This window comes from Euprymna scolopes, chromosome 36 (assembly GCF_053919585.1).
Source record: "Euprymna scolopes isolate OS-2025 chromosome 36, ASM5391958v1, whole genome shotgun sequence".
NCBI lineage: Eukaryota > Metazoa > Mollusca > Cephalopoda > Sepiida > Sepiolidae > Euprymna > Euprymna scolopes.
In genome coordinates this window covers 28,149,984-28,170,862 of record NC_136517.1, presented here as the reverse complement: position 1 = coordinate 28,170,862, position 20,879 = coordinate 28,149,984, and the positions used below count along the sequence as shown (strand labels likewise).

The window sequence follows — 20,879 nt, the reverse complement described above, 5'->3', positions numbered from 1 at the left end:
ATACATGTACATGTACAAGTATATATATATATATATATATATATATATATATATATATGTATATATATATGTGTGTGTATGTATACATATGTGTGTGTATATATATGTGCATATATATGTGTATATATATGTATGTATATGTATATATATATGTATATTTATGTATATATATGTATGCATATATATGTATGTGTATGTACATATGTATGTGTATGTATATTTGTATATATATGTATATGTATGTATATGTGTGTACATGTGCATATATATGTATATGTAAATATATATGTATATATGTATAAATATATGTACATTGTGTATATATTTGTACGCATATGTATATTGTGTATATGTATATATATTTATATTTATTTATATATATATATATGTATGTTTATGTGTGTATATACATATATATATATGTATATATATGCATATATGTATGTATATATATATATATATATATATATATATATATATATATATATATATATATGATGAAAATAATGGAAATAGTATTCCGACAAAATAGAGAAAATAAAAAGGAACAAACCGTATTATGTGTTCATCAACGTTTCGTCTTTATTTCGAGACTAAAAATAAAGACGAAACGTTGATGAACACATAATACGGTTTGTTCCTTTTTATTTTCTCTCTCTCTGTCTGTCTGTCTGTCTGTCTCTCTCTCTCTCTCTCTCTCTCTCTCTCTCTATATATATATATATATATATATATATATATATATATATATATATATATATATATATATTTATACTTCTAGATTTTTCCCATAATTGGGTATTTTTATAATTGAGTAAATGATATGTGATATAATAAGAATATAATTATAATTCAAAAATTATGGCCATCTATAAAACTTCATTCCTCAAAATGCCCTATACTCATGTGTTTCTTTAAACAAGCACAATAGAAATGAACAGAAAGTTTTCATATTTTTAAACAATGAAATTTAATTATTTTAAGATATTTTAAGATATTTTATAAAGAATAGCTGATTTGTTTTTCTTTTCTATTCATATACAGATATTGTTGTTGAGACTTGAGTGTTTACATTATTTTTCAGTGCATATTAATAGATCTACATGTATATCTACATCTAGTATCGTGTATGTATTTTCAAGGGTGCAGTAAAACTATCCAAACCTTGTACAGGTTGATTGAAAGGTAACTCCCTATTTTAAAAATGTTATAATTTTTTTTCCTAATAATATTTTTTACAATAAATTAATATCAAAAGAACTCATATACCACGAGGTTTATTTAAAAGTTTATCTTAGCCTAACTATTTGTCAAGAAATCGCATAAACAGATTTTTCCAGTGACTGTTGTTTAATGAAAGTAAGAACTTCTTGTATTCTCCTTCCAAAACTGTTTGTTTCATAGAGTAAACTTGCTTCATCACATGCTCCCGCCCCTACATTAATTAATCAAAAATTAAATTATAAGTAATTTAAAATAGGGAGTTACTTTTGAATCATCCTGTATATCAAGGAATGTAACATTTACATGTAACTTTCTTAGACACCCAGCTTGTGTAAATATTTGTGTGCATGAAATATGTATGCATGCATTTATACTGGTATACATGTATATATATATATATATATATATATATATATATATATATATATATATATATATAAGTGTGCAAGTATATATGTACATGCTAATATGAGATGTATATTTGTGTGTATATATCTGTATGTGTGTGTAGAGCAGGCCCATCTGCAGGATGACTGATTGATCATCACAGACTGGTTCTCTCATGCGGCTAAATACTTGGGCCTCACCGTTAGCCTCAGCAGCACTGTCGCCATACACCAGCCAGCTCCCCGGGGGTTACTTCGTGCTCTCCCTGGTTGCAATCCTGACTCCCCACTAACATGTTGAGCCTTTTGCCTGATTTCACCTACCTTTGGCGGCATATTGTTCATAGACTCTCCCAGAGTAAACGAGAGAGTCAGTAGAGCCTGTAGTCGTTTGGCCGACTGTTAAATAGAGTAGAGGGATAGTAAATTGGTATAAAACTACACAAGAAAATCAAAGTTTTCTAGGCAGTTGTTTGCTCTCAACTTGACTACAACGCAGTAAAACAAGAATATACTATTGCTTATATTTAAAATCCCTGCAGGATTAAAAAAAAATGAAAAGAAGCAAAACAAAAAAAAAAAACTGTTCTACCTGTCCAAAAGGTAACAACATTGATGATATCTGGATCTGGTGAAATATATCGCTAAAAATCTGGCAATCCTGAATCTGACTCTTTTCTGAAGAATTGATCCGCATACAGTAAATCTCAGATGTGAAAAAGTTGCAGCTTGAGTAACATTTTATTTTACAGTTGGTAAAGTTGTTTGTTGTTGCCGGAAAAAGTTTGCTTTCCTTTTTGTTTCTGTTCTCATTTTTACATGTGTGCACACCTTTTTGGTTCTGCGATTCATCCTTTTCTTCGTTTTGTCCCTTTCTTTTCATCCTTATTTCCTCTTCCTCATCCTCTTACAGAGAATCCAACTTCCAATAGCGAAATTTTTCCAGATGAAACTGGACCAAAAAGCAAGGAGAAATTGATGAATAACCGACGTTTCTTTGATGATGATATCCTACCCAATTCTGGCTGCTATCCACCAAAAGAAAGAGAAATAACAATAAAAAAAAAACACCAGCATAAAAAATTCTAAAGTTTTTCTAGAATTAAATTCAAATCAGATTTTCTAAAGATGGGGGAAACAAATGAATAGAGCCCAATATCAATATGAATGAAATTTCTAGAAAAAAGCTGAGATTTGAAAATGCCGTTAATGGACCGATGAAAAAGGAAGAAGATATTCAGAAATAAAGAGATGATACAAATGATGAAAGGAGAATGAAACCAATGTGAAAATAGGAAACAAATCCAAACAAAAAAATTGAATTTGTAAAAGAATTCAAAGAGTTCTTTGCTTTGAAAGATGTCCATAATAAACAAACCCTAGAAGGAATTTTAGTAGTTTTTATTAAATCTGACCATACAATACCGCACTGCTAATTTAAAAGAGAAAACACTTTGTTTTATCCACCCAATATCATAATTGCATCTCTATAACCATAATATAAATTTCTGAAAGAAATTCTTCACGATTTCTATCAAATGATTATTGACACTTTTCATGACACTAATTATGATTTTAACCACGAACAATAAAACAAACAAAAAACAGTGTCATTCTGAATAAATGCTTTTCTCTGGCATTTTCACTTGGAATTAAAACATTCAATAACAATACTTTGTATGATTCTGTTTTGGAGGTATCCATGCTTTTTTGTTCAGCTTTAGCAAAGCAGCAAGTTAAACCAAAAACAGTAGACAAAAAGTATGTGGAAAGTGAAAAGTATTTTCATCGTGTCTTATTATTTCTATGCTTCATTGTTCATCATGAAAATACAAAAGAATTATCACAGATGTGATTGGTTGTCTTATTCTAGCCTCAAAGAAGATGAGAAATATTTTTAGATGAAAATCTCTAAACAAAACCATATTGATTTTAAAAACAAGGGTTTTTAGATTGTCAACAAATGTATTGTGAGATATGCTTTTGGTGAAATATATAAATATAAGTAGGTTTTCTCTGCATTTCTGAAGATTCATCATGTCTATGGATTTCAAACTTTGTAAAAATTTAACATTGTTTTGATTGCATAGTAACAATGATGAAACAATTATTGCATTGCAAATAAAACAAATTTACTTGATATCAATTTTTTTTATGTTTCTAAATTTTGGAGATGAGGATTGATTATTTGAAGTATTTGGATTCTTTGAACTACTTTTCTCATCCTGAGTGTCATTTTTGCAACGTTTCGGTCAATGTAACCTCCAACCTTCTTCATGGGTATCTTGTCGAATTTGGGAATCTTTATGTAGAACTCAGGAATCTGCACAGAATTACATACAGAACCCTTTATTTAATTCACAGCAGTACTATGCTCTCGTTCCACTAGCCATGATTGAATAAACAAGTAATTTGCAATTGTATTTTCGACCGTCCACACCCGAGGATTGAACCTTCGACCTTCAGAAGAATATATATATTCTTTTATAACTGAAGTTTTACAAGTAATCTAACCACTGCACTACAGGTCATTGCAGTTTGTCCAAAGCATGAAAATGACTCTCAGGATGAGAACAGTAGTCTGAAGAATTCAAATAAGACTGACTAGTTTTCTATTCTAAATTTTGTCAGAAATGAAATCAATATATATATATATATATATATTTTTTTTTTGTCTCGGCAGTCGTGTCAAACGCATATCTTATTTTTCTTTTATCAATATTATTGAAATTTTTTCCCCTTTTCCTTGTACATGTTTGTGAATTATTCCATGGATTTCGGCGTTTTGGATTATTTTGGACCATCTTCCAATTAGGTGATTTCCTTGGATTTTACTTGTGCGAATGGAAATTTAATTAACTTTCTTGGATTTGCATGTTTGGATTTTACCGCCATTGGATAATTTACCTTTCACCGGACTATCCATTCACGTGAAATCACCTTTTTCTTCACCATATTCCCTCTGCTTCACTTTTTGTTATCAAGTAAGATCTTTGACTTACTTGCAGTTTCATCAAATACTTTTGTATGCAAAATCCGATCCCGCATTTTGCTAATTCCTACCCTCTTACGAGAAGGAAAGTATTTCTTCAAAACTCCGTGGATTAAGGACTATCCACTTATTAAGTGTTTCCTTTTCAGATTAAATATTTTTTAAACTCTTTTTCAAAGTGTTTTTTAACATCTTTTATTAACTGTTTGCTCTTATTATAAGCTCTATCTCCTATTTGGTTCTATCGAGCTTTTACATCTGGTTGAGATTAATTTATAAATATTAATTCTTTAATATTTATAATATACTTTAGTTTTACCATCTTGGATCATTTTGGTAAATTTAATTGTAATTTTTATTTTATTTTGTACATATATATATATATATATATATATATATATATATATATATATATATATATATATATATATATATATATATATATATATAAGATTGAAATTTATTTCCAAGAGTATATTATGTATTATACTAATTGCACAACTGGTCAACAAAAAATTTGTTATCTACATTTTTTCAGCTGATTTAGGATGAGTCTGATGCACTGAATCCAAAAATCATGTTGGTTTTGTTCAATTAGGTCAAGCTATGGCCACATGTCGTTTTTTACCTTCTTGTTCACATGTGTGGAGCATTTTAGAAGAAGTTGGTGTGGGTAAATAAAATGCTATGTTTTGATTGGAAATGATTATTTTAATGACAAGAAGTATTCAGGTCTGATAGTTCTGAGTGATTGTGTTGAAAAGGGATTAGTTTGAAGTTATAAAACTTCGAAATCTTCCAAAAATTGGTGCTCAGCATACACAAAGAAAGACTGGCCTGTGCAGGAGGAACTAGTACCTTGCAGAGAAAGGAGCATCATCAATGACTATCTGGTAGACAGACAGAATATTCTTCCCAACGCTGCACATCAAGCTCTGCTTAATCAAGCAGTTCACCAAAACTCTGGACAAGTGTGGCGACTGCTTCACTTACTTGTGCAAGGTTTTTCCAGGAGTAACCAAGGAGATGTTGAAAGTTGGCATCTTTGACGAGCAGATTATCAGAGATCCAGAGTGTGAAAACACAATGAGCAAAGTGGAACTGGAAGTGTGGAAGGCATTTGTTCTGGTAGTGAACAACTTTCTTGGCAACAATAAGGCCAAAAACTATGCAGAACTTGTCAATTACATGCTAACTGCTTTCAAAAACCTAGGCTGCAACATGAGCGTCAATATGCACTACCTATATTCACATACCAACCGGTTTCCTGAGAATCTGAGTTCAATATGTGACAAGCAGGGAAAGAGATTCCAACAGGACATGAAAGAGACGAAGACCAGGTATCAGGGTCACTGGGATGCAGTCATGATGGCTGACTACTGTTGGAATCTGAAGAGAGACCTCCCTTCCTCCCTGCTGCTGAGCATTTTAGGAGTTAAAAAAACAACAAAAGTTCAAGCCCTGAAATTTGAACAATAGTGAAGCAACATGCAATTTATGTGGACTCACCTTTATCAATGCCCACCAATCAGTTGACAGTAATTGATGTTTCTGTCAGACAATCAATATATGTTGTTGGCAAATTTTTTTTTCTCTTAAAAACATATTTAGGATGATATGTGTTGAGAAAAATCAGCTGATAATGCCACAAAAATGCATAAATTTTGCCACACGATCTGAATTTTTCAAATTAACTTAACATAAGAATCTGACCTTATGGAGAGAAATGGATGCCATTTCCTGATTCAGCAGTGCAAAAATAGCCTAAATCAATTGTAGAAATTTAGACAACCTTCACAAAGTAAAAAACATTGTTGCCCAGTGTTATTTGTTGCCACTCATGTTTACATAGATAATATCCTTAAATATATATATATATATATATATATATATATATATATATATATATATATACTCCTTTCAATCCATATTGTCATAATTATGAGAAACCAAATCCGTAACAAGTTCTGAGACAAAAAACAACAAAAATCACTACACAAAAAGGAACAAAATGACTGCAAATGTATGTTTAATGCCTTTATTAAATGTTTGCTGGTATAAATTAAAAAGAAAAGGAACAATATAATACGAAATTGTCTAATATTAAAATTTAATAATTTAAAATGATTTTGAAGAATTTTCTCTGTCCTATAATAATAATAATAATAATAATATATATATATATATATATATATATATATATATATATATATATATATAGCCTGACGAATCCTCACAGTTATGGAATGTGGAAAATTTAGTGTAACTTAATTGCCATATATATTTTCATTAAGTAATATATATATATATATATATATATATATATATATATATATATATATATATATACATTTAAATAAAAGGGGCGGAAATCTCTCAAAAGCTCTTTCGACTATCATCTCGTCAGGAGAGAATCGATAGTATAAAATTAAATAACATAATGCCGAAATAAAGAGCAAAAGGGGGAAACGAGTAAACGATTACTAAAAGTGACAGAAAGACGATTAAAAGTAAATTTAATTGGTGAAAAGCGTTTAAAATGGCACCGCGAGGGAAGGACAAAAAAAAAAAAAGAAAAAAAAAAGGGTATCAAATTTCCCCGAAGAGATTCAACGCCTTCACCGTATCCTTCTGCCGGCATAAAGATGGTTTACGAAAGGCAATATTAAATGATTTTTGGAGTCCGCTCTATGCAGTACCTCAAACCACTCTATTTTATACTGATTGGCACAACATGGATTATCAACCAAATGTTGGCCAATAGCAGAGTCCAAAGTTGTAGAGCAAGGGAGATTCATAGATCCTGCTCTACCCTGTCTAATTTTAGAAGGAACATGTTGGTTTATACGAGTCCTCAAATGCAAGGAGGTCCGCCCCACGTAACCAGCGTCACACTGGCATGAAACACTGTATACAATGTTACTATTGAGGACGTAAGGCAAACTATCCTTGGAAAAAGGAGGAAACGAAGGTCTAACAGTATACACTAACCGCAAGGAAACTGCATAAAAGCAATTAGTAATGCTTTTAACAATCTGTTTGGTTATTTTCGTGGCATTATCCCCTATCCATGGTAATTTTAAGTAAACAGGGCATTTTAAAGGCCCGAATGGTTTAAGGGATTTGAAGTCAGCAACCTTTTTGTTTATACAATCATCAATAAGGTCTAAAGGATAACCATTATTGATGAAAATATCCCTGATCTTGTCCAGTTCAGAGTCCAATTTAATAGGTGAGCAAATCATAAGGGCTCTATGTACCAAAGTACTTATTAAGCCGATTTTTCGCGATTTTGGTACAAAAGAAGACCAGTTCACGTACAAACCAGTAAAAGTCGGCTTTCTGTAAATTGTAGTGAGAAAACCACCTCTCGAACGTTCAACAAGAACATCCAAAAAGGGAAGAGTGTTATCTTTCTCACTTTCCATCGTGAACTGTAGAGCCCCATGAAGAGAATTTAACCCATTAAAAAATGCCGACGCTTCATTTTCCGATGAAAACATAGCAAAATTCCTTCTAAAATTAGACAGGGTAGAGCAGGATCTATAAATCTCCCTTACTCTACAACTTTGGACTCTGCTATTGGCCAACATTTGGTTGATAATCCATGTTGTGCCAATCAGTATAAAATAGAGTGGTTTGAGGTACTGCATAGAGCGGACTCCAAAAATCATTTAAGAATTTTGGAGTCTGTCTCTATTGCCTTTCGTAAACCATCTTTATGCCGGCAGAAGGATACGGTGAAGGCGTTGAATCTCTTCGGGGAAATTTGATACCCTTTTTTTTTCTTTTTTTTTTTTTAGTCCTTCCCTCGCGGTGCCATTTTAAACGCTTTTCACCAATTAAATTTACTTTTAATCGTCTTTCTGTCACTTTTAGTAATCGTTTACTCGTTCCCCCCTTTTGCTCTTTATTTCGGCATTATGTTATTTAATTTTATACTATCGATTCTCTCCTGACGAGATGATAGTCGAAAGAGCTTTTGAGAGATTTCCGCCCCTTTTATTTAAATGTATATATAAATTTTGTACCTCCAAACATATATATATATATATATATATATATATATATATATATATATATATATATATATATATATATATATATCCAACTAGTATTTTGGTAAAAAGTACATTTTCATATAAATAATTGTGTTCCTTGAAAAGCATTGCAAACAAAATAAACAAATAATAATTTCTACAAAAAAACTTTCTCAATTAAAGTAATCTTAATATATTTGCTTTTTGTATGAACACAAAAAGCCCCCCCCCCTCCAAAAAAAAAAAAATATAGCACAGCCTCATTTTTCGTTCTTGAAAGTGGGTGTGAGATTCAACAGGAAAAATATTAACATTTTTTTTCTTTTCCATTGTTTCTTGCATTTTGGATTATTTTAAAAAATCTTTCTTCTTTCCCTTAATCCTAGCATATCTTAAAACGCCTATTGGCAAATGCCATTGGTGTAATTTGTGAATCATTTTTAAACAAGACAAATTTTTTTTTAATTCAAAAGAAGTTTTACTCTAAAATTGTATGAGAAAATATCGCCATTAAACCATGACAGAGTTAAGTTCCTTTGCTTATAGAAAGCTCAAATTTTCAACATTAAATATGAATCGATACCAACATTTTTATCATTTCTAAATAGTTACATGACTTTGTTTATATAAATAAGTATGCATAGCCATTTGTTATACATGCCAACTCATTTAGGAACAAAACTATATCAACAATTAACTGTACTAACCTGGGAGTCTTTTTTTTTTACCTTTACTTTTATTTCCTTTTATATAATTTTTATAAAAGATATTTAATTTTACTCGTATTTCCTTTTATAACCGGGAGTCTTTTTACTTTTACTATTATTTTTAAATCACATAAATACTTGGCATTTTTCTTTTTTAAACTTTTAAATTTATATATAATAAGAAGCTAAGAGTCAAAGATGTCAGATCAGCAAGCAGAGCAATAGAAAGGTAGGGGATGCTTATTTTGAGATGAATGCCTGGATAGAAGAAATTGGCTTTGGAGTGTCAGCCTTGTATGTGAGCGAAGGGAAGAAGAGAGTAAAAGTTATGGATGCACAAAAGAGGATGAAAATAAAAATTATTTTAGTTTACATTATCACATTTTTTATTTCAATACATATTTGATTAATAGCGAATAAACATATAATAATTCAATCTACAATTAATGAAGTTAAGTTGATGTAAGAAAAATTTTATTAATGTAGCTTCTTTATGGCTAAATCATGTTGGAACGCCAGTCCTGGTTAGATCATTGATATTAAACAATTTTAAGTCCGGTTAATACTTAGATGAGTAACTATTTAGGAATATTTAGGTATTGTAAGTAAACTTTCAACCCAGTTAACTTTACTTTACGTATAAAGTGTTCATTAGTTTTGGTATCAAACACTGGTTTAGATGTGAGCTTTTTTTTTTAAAAGAGAGTTAACTCTGTGATAGCTTGATATTCTCTACATACAATATGATAGATATCATAAGTAATTTTTCATAAATTTATGTTAAGGAGGGTGGCTGTTGTGAAGTGGATAATCATGCAGGCTAATGAACTGGGTTGACTAAGTTTGAATCCAGTCAGTTGCATAGAACCACTTTCACTTATAAATGTTAGCAACCCTCATATGGTCCCTCCTGTAAATAACTGATTTTGAGAAAGAACTATGAAAACTCATTAGAACAACAGAATCAAGCTGGTCAATAAATTGGTACCATGTTGATTCCTGCGAATTTGCTCTATCTTAAAGAAACAATTTAGGAAAAATAACATACAGTACAATTCGTAAACACCCCTTATACATTATACAGCAGCAGATATTTACAATTCAAAGTTTGTTGCACTTAATTTTGTTTATAATTGTTCAAATTCACAAACAGTTGAAACAATAAATGAGGACAAAAGAAAAGGTTTTTTTTAAATGCTTTTACTTTTTAATACAGATAAAATGCCAAGTAGCCTCATGCGAAATAGATTATTTCGTTTTGCTTTATTTTTCAGCAAAATCAATATTTTCGTTGTAATTGCCTGTTGAGTGATGGAGAGACCAGTATAATATGCAGCATACAACCAAAAACAAAAAAGTGTTTGGATGTGGGGTTTTTTTCACATGTTTTCAAATAAACAACAAATATTTTTTCTTTTCAAAAATAGAAATAAACAAAACACCTACCTGTTGATTACAAAAATAAGATTTTTACGTTTTGTTTTGTCAGTGGTTTTGCCTTGTTGAAAGTGACAAGCTGCAAACAATTTTATCTCTGATCACTATGAATAGTTTTAAATAGTCAAAATATATTTTGTGTTTTGTTGAATTAGCAATTAGAAACTTTTGAACTTTGACATTCAATTTGTTTGAGGAAGAATTAGTCTGAAATACTCTTGAAATAATTTATTTCTATTAAAAATATTTCAATGTGCTTATTTCACATATTGCTTTAATACCTAATATATATGTGAGGGTGTATATAATGTTGTGCACATACGTGTGCGTATGTGTGTATATATATATGTATATGAATGCATGTGTATGTATATTTATTAATTTAATGAAATGTAGATACATTGTATCGAACAATTAATATATCTGATCTGTGATGACATTCATTTTGGATGAGTTAAAGTCAGTTCGTACTGAAATATAATTTTTACAAGAAATGAATACAATATAAAAGTGCACAGTGCGGAGGTTTATTTCAAATTCAATATAGTTGCAAACCCCCAGCCACCAGCTTCTCAAACCACCTGGGAACCACATGGGCTGATCTTACAAGGAACTTAAAGTGAGAGTTATGAGGCTTAACCCACCTTCCCCTCACTCATTTTATCATTTAGTCTGAATATTTCATGGGCGATGTTTTTGACAAAGAGGGAAGAATTGTCGTTTTCTGGATCAGTTATTATTTGAGTAGGTGGGATGAAGAGATGTTCAATTCTCTCATAATATTCACCATTCAATTGCCAATCTGTTAATCTTATAAACTGCTTTTATAGCCTTGATAAGTGGGGTCTCAGAAAAGACACACACACACACACACACACACACACACACACACACACACACACACACACACACACACACACACACACACACACACACACACACACACACACACACGAAAAAGAGTTCTTTGAATATATCGTTTGATGTGGTTCCCAAGTAGCTTTATAAATGGGTGGTTAATGCTGGTACTCATATTGAATTCTAAAGAAATACCAATGCTATACAAGTTTTTATATTCATTTCTTGTAAAAATTATATTTCAGTAATAAAGGATGAACACTGAATAATAACGAATTACTTTAGAATCATCCTGTAAAAGTGTATATGAATATGTAAAAATTGATTTTTGTGCTCAATATCTACTCCAAGAACGTTCCATTGTATAAAAATATGTCGGATTAATTTATCCATAAAAATTTTATGTTTTGATTGTGCTTTTTGATTTTAAATATCTACCAAATGTTCAATAAATATAAAAATGTTGGACTTCAGTCTTCAATTTGCAAATCAGCTTAAGTTGTTGTCAGTCAAACATTTCAAAACCAATTTTGCCAGAGCAAAAACTAATCTTTCAAAAACTCATGACTAACCAGAGAAAAAAAAATGTTGTCAATGGAGAATACAGACCATTTCTATTATTAGCAGTTATAAACTTATGTAAAGTAACTTCAACTGACGATTAAAACAATAATCACACTTGACAAGTCATGACTGGACTATGAAAACATAATGTTTGACTGTAAATAATATAGATTTTTCCTTGTAAAAAACGATGAAGGATCAATTAATCAGTTCGAAAGAATTGAGACATATTAATAAAATTATCCTTTTGAAAAACCAAACATCACTGAAAACTCAAAGCATTTAAGTATAAAAGATAAAATAAAACTCTAAATGTCTATAACAGGGACTGAAATATGAATAGGTTATTATTTTTAATTTTTAAGGAAAAACAATAATGGACATCCAAATAAAATTATCTTTTGTCCTGATAAAATATCCGACAGTTACTCATATTTAAACATTTGAAAATTATTGTTGAAATAGTGAAAATAAGCTGAATTTAATAAAACGCACTTTCCAGATTAAATGTTCAATTTGGAAACATGAATTCACAAATTCCAAATGGAAAAATTGAATATGAAAATCAGTATTTTGATATGAAAGAATCAGAAGAGTGAAAATAGTATACTGATAACAAAAATAATACATATATATATATATATATATATATATATATATATATATATATATATATATATATATATATAATGTACAAGAGAGGAAGAGAGAGAGAGAGAGAGAGAGAGAGAGAGTGAGAGAGAGAGAGAGAGAGAGACGGAGTAGAGTAAGAGGTGAAAACACCTCCAGTGAATCATTTTAAAAATGGTTAGAAATATGAAGACAACCAGAAAATTTGAGAAGCAGGGAAAGTGAAAGAATGAGAGAATAAAAGAGAGAGAGAGAGCAAATCAAAACTATGACGAAGAAAATCAACGATAATTAGTCACAATAAAAACAGAAAAATAGAGAAATAAAAAAAAATCTACATCTCTACTCATCAACAACAAAATAATATTGACAAGAAATCCTTTACCGATTCAGAACGGAACCATTGTGAGAGAAATAAAACCCTTGGAACCTCCGCGTTATGTAAATAAGAAAATTATACCTACTTGGTAAGCGTTTTCAAAAGAAACACACCAGCCAATATCTCCATAGTAGCCGTCATGAAGAAGTTGAGAAAGCGATTCCCAGCAAGAGTATTGGAAGTCATGTAGATACCAAAATAGGTAAAACTGATCATCAACCTATAAAGAAATGATGCTTATAACATTACATTGGTAGATTTTTTAGTTTTTATTTCATATATTCGCATAAATTTACAAGTTATACATATTCTCGATTAGGTTATCGTAATAGAAAATTACTGCAATATTTGTTTGAAGTCACCAGGGACCAAGTTAGTGACTCTAGAATTAGAAAAACTATGTTTTTTTTAAGAAATCAACTCTATAAATAGTTTTAAAGTTATTTTCCTTGAATCAAATAAAATTGAAAATGACAGAAATGAAAAAAATAACAGCATTAGTAATATACATGAATCCTTACTCTTTTTAATAAATTATATATTATGAAATATCTGTTTAATTATAAATTTTAAAATCATTCCGTATGAAATTCATCTATCTGGTTGTAAGTGTACTTGTATATATCAGGGCTTTCCTTCTCTTAGACTAGTTTCACTATCAAGGATTCAAGGCTTTAGTGTCAGTTGAGCCTACTATTTCATTCATAGTTGGAGAGAGGTCATATCTATTCATAGTTTTTTAAGTGATATTAGTGAAAGTGATGCAATAGTCTACAAAACTTAAACATGGTATTGCAAATTAACAGCTTGTGTTGAGAATAACAGCATCACTGCCGGTTTATAAAATTGACAATTTTTACGATCATTTGATCCATAAAAATCTGTCAGAAATCAGTTATGACTTATTATACATGTTTGTAGCCCTGTGTTAACGTTTTGCCAATATACTGACTGGATTGAATACTGGATGACTCTGTCACAAAAAAAAAAAAAAAAAATGATAAAATAAATAAAATAAATAAATAAAAATAAATAAATAAAATACTACTCATAAAATTATTAATAAAACTCACAATCCTTTCTGCAATTCAACATTTTTGATACAAAATACTTTAGTTTATGGCTGACGTGTCCACCAACTTTTAGTTATTACTATCCAACAGTTTTTGTTTTGTCACTGTTCAATGATAAGCATACTTATATGTGAAAAATTGTCAATAATTCTGACACGCTGTTCTTTGGCACTGCTTTTTGGTTGGGATGGCCCTCTTCAGTTCAGGAATAGTCTGGAGATTGTTTTGATAGATATCATCTTAGAAAAAAATCCTACTGATAAAAATTTTAGGGGTGTATGTGTGTGTGGGGGGATTAAACGTGTGAAGCTCATTCAGAATCACACCTACTGATTAGACAATCACGAAGTGTCCTCAGTATATTATTCAACAGCAATAAAGCAAAGATTGTTGGACATTCATGCTGAAACTTTGTGCAAAAGTCAAAAATGAACAGATTTTTTTTTGTACAAAAAGGATTGTGAATGTTATTAACAATTTCGATTGATGGCATTTTTCTTTTTAATTTACATTAAATTATTACTAATGTCATTGTTTATCATGAAAACTATATTATTTTCAAATACTTTAACTTTTAAAATCATCAATGAAAATGACAATTTAAAAAAAAACATGAAAATATTTTGCATTGATATTAAAATGATGAATATGTGAAACGTTGATGGGAGTGGTGGGGGAGGTAGGCCTACACCAGGAAATATTTGACATAAAATGGAAGGCTGTGGTAATCGTTAGAGATATCTGAACTCCAAATTTTACATGAATGTCAATAGAAAAACACTTTGTTTTAATAACAAAACTGTATCTTTGTGAAATCAGTACAAAAAAAAAAAAAAATGAACATCCTATGATGTTCTGTTTTGAAACTATAAAATATCCTTAAAGAGTCAATATAAAATATAAAAAAAAATGTTGATTAAATTATATTTTTGAAAAAGATGCAACTTTTGTTCACACTATACACATTTGATTTTTTACTTTTAAAAATTCTTTTTCAGCTAGTATATTTTTGATAGTTTCTTCATTTTTCTTTTTCATCTTTTGTGCTAGTTATAAATTGTTATTCTAGTTGACTTTGAAGAGATCTCTTTGATCTTAATGTCTTCTTTCAATTTGAAACCTTTGATAATATCTCCCATATGCTAAAATCTGAAATCCCATGCTTTTATCATAGATCAGTAACTGGTAAAGGATTGTAGGAATTTTATTGCAGTATTTATTGAACGTCAGAGTGGCCAAAATGTAGAATTGACAGACAAAGTCTCATTTTAACATTTATACCAACTTTATTGACAATCTTCATGAACATTTTATAATAGACTCCATGTTAGTAATAGAAAGTTCTGAAGTCTAGATGATGAAAAAGTTTAAGAGTCCATAATGTGAAGAATAAATGCCCTAGTTCTATCGAATGTAGAAATGTCCTTCAGAGTAAGTTCATTCATACACAAGGCAGAGGGTTTGTTGCAAAAAAAAAAAAAAGAAAAGTATTTTACTTCAGTCGAAGTTCTCAGAAATCAAGGGGCCCACAACCAGAGGCTAACACTTGAAGTCTATATGAGGTACATAGATATTCGAATGTTCCATTAAAGTTCTTTATCTCTCAAGCACTGAGTTGGTAAAGAAATTGAGAACATAATTTTCCTCTCCCCAATTAACCATTTTTATACGTTGTAGTATATCTTTCATGTTAGTCTTTTGGTCTTACTGGATTCCAGGACAAGAATTTATCTAGTCTGGTGGAGTATCCAGCTTCGTGCTATTACTTGAGGTAATATCACTTGGAGAAGGTGCACCATTTCTCGGAAAAGCTGTGGAGTAGCCGTAGTGAGGAGATCTTATTTGGGCTGCGAATACTATGTGATTTTGAATATTTGGTCAGGGTTTACTTCTATGGAAAAAGTATGCTCATGCCAGATTCTTCTGGCAAACCCCTGTACCAGAGAGACCTTAGACACTCGAGGACAGTGTCTAATCAGTTCACATGTGGCATATCAGTCCACGTGCTAGATATTAAAACCTTCTTGCAGACCAAGGGAGGAGTTTTGCCATTAATCTGAATGACATGGACGAGTTAGGCACCTCGACTTCTCACGGCAAAAGAGGAAGAATAGCAAGCACTCCTAGTGCTCTGCTTGCATGAGAGATTGTTCTGATTGAACAAGTCAGAATGAAAATTATGTTTGCCCCAATTAGCACTCAGTTTACGAATCAAGCAGATATGTCAAACATTGTTAATGGAAGCTGTTGCTCTGCTATTTGCTATTGTAATACTACTGATACACTGGAACATATTTAGCAGGAAGAGAAATAACAGTCATCTTAACTTAAAATATATTTGAATCCATTTATCTTTATTGTTAAGTTGCTTTTGGCTTAGCAAAAGAGCTCCCCGAGGGAGATAACTATTCCAGTGATAGAAAATAATTCAACTTAGGAGAAAAATAATATTTATATTCCGCATGTGGAAACCTAGATTTTACAGAAACCATTGTTACACCAAGCTTGAAAGATCAACCTATCATTGTTCTCAGAGAATAAGCTATACAGCAAAATGACACAGATGATAAATTTATTTGACTGGGATGAATGTTACGATAAACTTCTTGGATTATCTCCATTTCTACAGTGGCAGTAAACATACTAATACTGGCATGTCTAATAAAGCTCCTATTCTTGCTGTTGCTAATTCATCTCATGTTACAATAACTAATGGATTCCTGTCCCAATATTCCTTAAAAGAGAAAAATAAGTCAGCAAATTGAAGCATTTGATGAAACATGCTTTTGCTTCTGAATTTTTTAGTTGAGATTTGATAATTTGGATTATTTAGATTATTTCAACTACTGTTCTCATCTTGAATGTTATTCTCGCAACGTCTTTACTGATGTAAGCTTTCTTTGGGTATATTTTGTTGAACTTGGGAATTTTTTTGTCAAACTCGGGAAATTTCATGGAATTTAGAATGGTACCTTTTATTTAATCTACAGATGTAGCATGCTCTCATTCTATCAGCCATGATGCGTAGAATCTTAAATAATTTGCAATTGCATTCTTTGTATTGCCTGCATCGAGGATTGAATCTTCAATCTCCAAAAGAGTTCTATTTAGAACTGAATTTTCATTAGTACTTAATCTGTTATGCCACAGATCCTCACCAAGAGTTCCATTTGAAATTCTGTGCAGATTCTCAAGTTCGACAAGAAAGTCACATTGTGACATGAGACCAGTAGCCTGAATAATCCAAATAATACAAAACATGCATTCGTTTCAAAAATTAAAAGAAAATGCTTACCAATTGAATATGTTAATGAATGATATTTTTCTTGTGCCTGAATCTCTCAATACAGTAATGACTGCCACTGATGACATTTTGCTAGGCTTTTTTGAGCATTCCTCAGCTCCAGGGTTAAGAGTGGTTTTCGTTTCCAGCACCTCTCTCGGGATGCTTTCCTCTTCAGCGGTATCAGATTTATCTTGGCAATCAATTTTCTCCAATTCAGACAGCTCTTCCAGGTTCTCAACGTTTTTTTGCCAGATGGTATCGAAATCCACTTTATTTTGGTTGGCTGCAAATTGCACTACTTTTTTGCCTTCTTCTAACTTGCCCTTGGCAAAGTGCCATCGAAATGATTCTTTAATAAACCTGTTTTATTCATAAAGAAGAATCAAAGAAACACAACATGCCGATAAGAGAGAATCCAGAAACTGAAGATAGAAAAAAAAACATCTTTAAGATGTCAACATTTGACAATATTATTAAAAAAAATTATTTTATTAAAGAAAAAAAAAAACAGAAAAAATATACATTTATACATGCAAGCATTTTGGTATACAGTTTGATTTTTTTTAAAAAAAGAAAAAGGAACAAGTTTTTTCTTTTTTTTTTTACTCTGACAAATGGCCTTGAATCAAATGGAATATTCATAAAAATTAATTCCATAAATATTCATTGATAAAGTTTTTCCAATAAGTTCACTTTTTAAGTGTGTTATAAACTGATCATTGAGAATGAAACTGCTCAAGGAATCTGTCAAAAGGTGCGAAGAAGAAAAAGTAAGGAACAAGGAAGATATTAAAACGGAAAGAGAGGACAAGATACATTGGTGACGAATAACAAAAACAGAAAAAGAACTAAAAATAAGGAGTAAATAAGGAAAGAATAACAACTAAGAAAGAAAAAAAAAAAGAAGGGGGTTTCCAAAATCAAAATTATTTCCAGGAGAATGTGTGGTTTAATTAAGAAAACTTAAGATTTGACAAATTTCCATGTTGTCATATCTGATTTGATTATCAAAACAAATATTTTGTATGCAATCTTTTTTTAAACTAAGGCATTTGTTTTCTTTTCTTCTGCATCTAAACAGCAATTTCTTCATATTCATTCATTTGAATTATACCCAACCAGAAGCAAAGTTTTTATTAAGTTAGAAAAACATCATCGTCATCATGGTCATGATTGATTCTCAACTGTGTTAATGTCGTCGTCGTCGTCGTCGTCGTCGTCGTCGTCGTCGTCATCATCATCATCATCATCATCATCATCATCAATCCACTCTTTTTGATTACATTTCAGTTGCCATGTGCTAAATCTGTGCTATATCCATCATATTGCTGCCACCCTTATTAACATAGAAGAATCTTTAGTCACTATATGTGTACAGACTTTTGAAAAAACTATTTAAGATATACTTACTGGGCCCCATGGAAAATCCATGGTCTTTTTACCTACCGTCCCCTCTTTCTAATTATTGTAAAAATAATTGCCAGCTAAATATTTTTTTGAAAATAAACAAAACAAAAGTTTTAACCTTTCATTATTTATTCCTTGGTTTTCTCCTGCCAACTGGTACTTCAACTATACCACATCTACTAAGCCAAGCAGTTTCATCCATTTTCTCAATGTTGCTATACCATCAAAGTCTTTTGTTCTGTATGTATCTCTCTATACAGTCCAAATTTAATTTTCCTCTGATGACATCAAACTGAGCCTGACTTTAAGACTCGTATTACACTTCTATCGTATCATTCTCATGTCATTTCTCTCCATACAATGCAAAACCTCAACCCTTATTTGTCAAGGTACAAGTGTATTATTATACAGATAATAACATCATTTGAGCCAATAAAATTAATAAATTAATAAACTTTAAAATAACCCATGGTATGCAGAAAGTTGTTTTCTCTCATGAAAATATTACAGCATAAATACATTAAGTTGCACATAGATTTTTAATTCATAAAGACAGCCTCTTCTGGCCTTTTAACTAGGAGCAAGATGTAGTATCTATTCTGATGCTACACTTGATCTGTTCTGTCCTCGGTCAGTGAAAGAGAAATCTTCTAGACTGAAGCAGCTTTCATTTCTGTCCCAATCCAGGGTGACACGTTTTTTAAGGAGTTGGATTTACCTACACTAAAAACCGGACTTGTATCTAACTCTGCCTTCATGGAGAGACAATTAAGTGAGGATAGCCTCTTCTAAATAACTAGTAAATAAATTTAATAATTCTGCAATATAAGTTCACAATGTGAATTTTTTAATTTCTTCCCAAACATGAATTTAATTCTTCATATTTTAAATATAAACATAATTAACTATGAATTTTAAACATTTGAGTTCACCTTGCTGTCGTGATCTCCTTTGTTTCATTATTAGAATTTCATAATCATTAAGAAAAATAAAAGTTTATTTTGTCACTTTGATTGAAGTAAAAAAAATATTTGGTAAATTCAAGTGATTTCCAATATTTTGTTCAGGCTAGGATGAAAGTGCAGTATCTTTTCTGTTCAGTCTCAGGAGGCATCAATTATCAAAATATCACAAGTAATCTCCCTTACTGAGGATAATCTCCCTTGAATTTTAGCTCTTTATTGTATTGAGTAATGTGTCTATCCTATTACAAGCCAAATAAAGCTTCATAGATTGTTCTATGTTCTAGTTTTTATTATACGCAATGAACAAAATAAGGAACTAAAAATAACTCAGGAAAAAAGAAAAGGAAGTTTGGGTGAGAAAATCAATGTCTTCTATAAAGAACGTGATCAAAAAAAGAAATCCCTATAGTAAAACAAGTAAAGATGACATTTTATCAGAAATACATTTATTATTATATTATTATTATTATATTAAAAATAAGCTGAATTTTTATTTATACTTTGGATTATTGTCAACCCACTACATATGACAATATTGTAAATTCTTAAAAATATTGAAGATATTTTGTTATTTACATAATATCTATTATTTCTAGTTATAAAAGTAAGATAAAATATATTTCAAAAAAGTATTGTGAAAATGTTTGTTTTAATTGATTGGATATTCCTATTTATAGAGATGAGAGAGAAGGGAAAGAGAGGGTAGAAGAGGTGTGTTTAATAGAAGAGAAATGATCTGCAATATCAAGAGCTGAAATACCAAAGAAGTTTAAGGTTTATTCTTTAAAAAATGAAGAACTTTGATCTGTTACTTTATAAAACATATTTAGTATTGATATAGAAGAAGAATTAATCAAATAAAACACACATTCCAATGGTATCTATGAAAGAGAGAATGCATATTATTAATAGAATCCTAAGCTCTGAAATA

General features: G+C 30.5%; 1 protein-coding gene across 1 annotated transcript in view; it reads right to left on the bottom strand.

Moving 5' to 3' along the window:
- Positions 1 to 20,879, bottom strand: part of LOC145260399 (organic cation transporter protein-like) — a 140,593-nt gene that overhangs the window by 21,014 nt on the left and 98,700 nt on the right. The window contains exons 5-6 of the mRNA XM_080118373.1: positions 17,586 to 17,936; positions 13,303 to 13,437 (exon numbers count right to left, since the gene is read on the bottom strand). Coding sequence (XP_079974499.1) covers positions 13,303 to 13,437; positions 17,586 to 17,936 — 486 coding nt within the window. The remainder of the gene's footprint in view (positions 1 to 13,302; positions 13,438 to 17,585; positions 17,937 to 20,879) is intronic.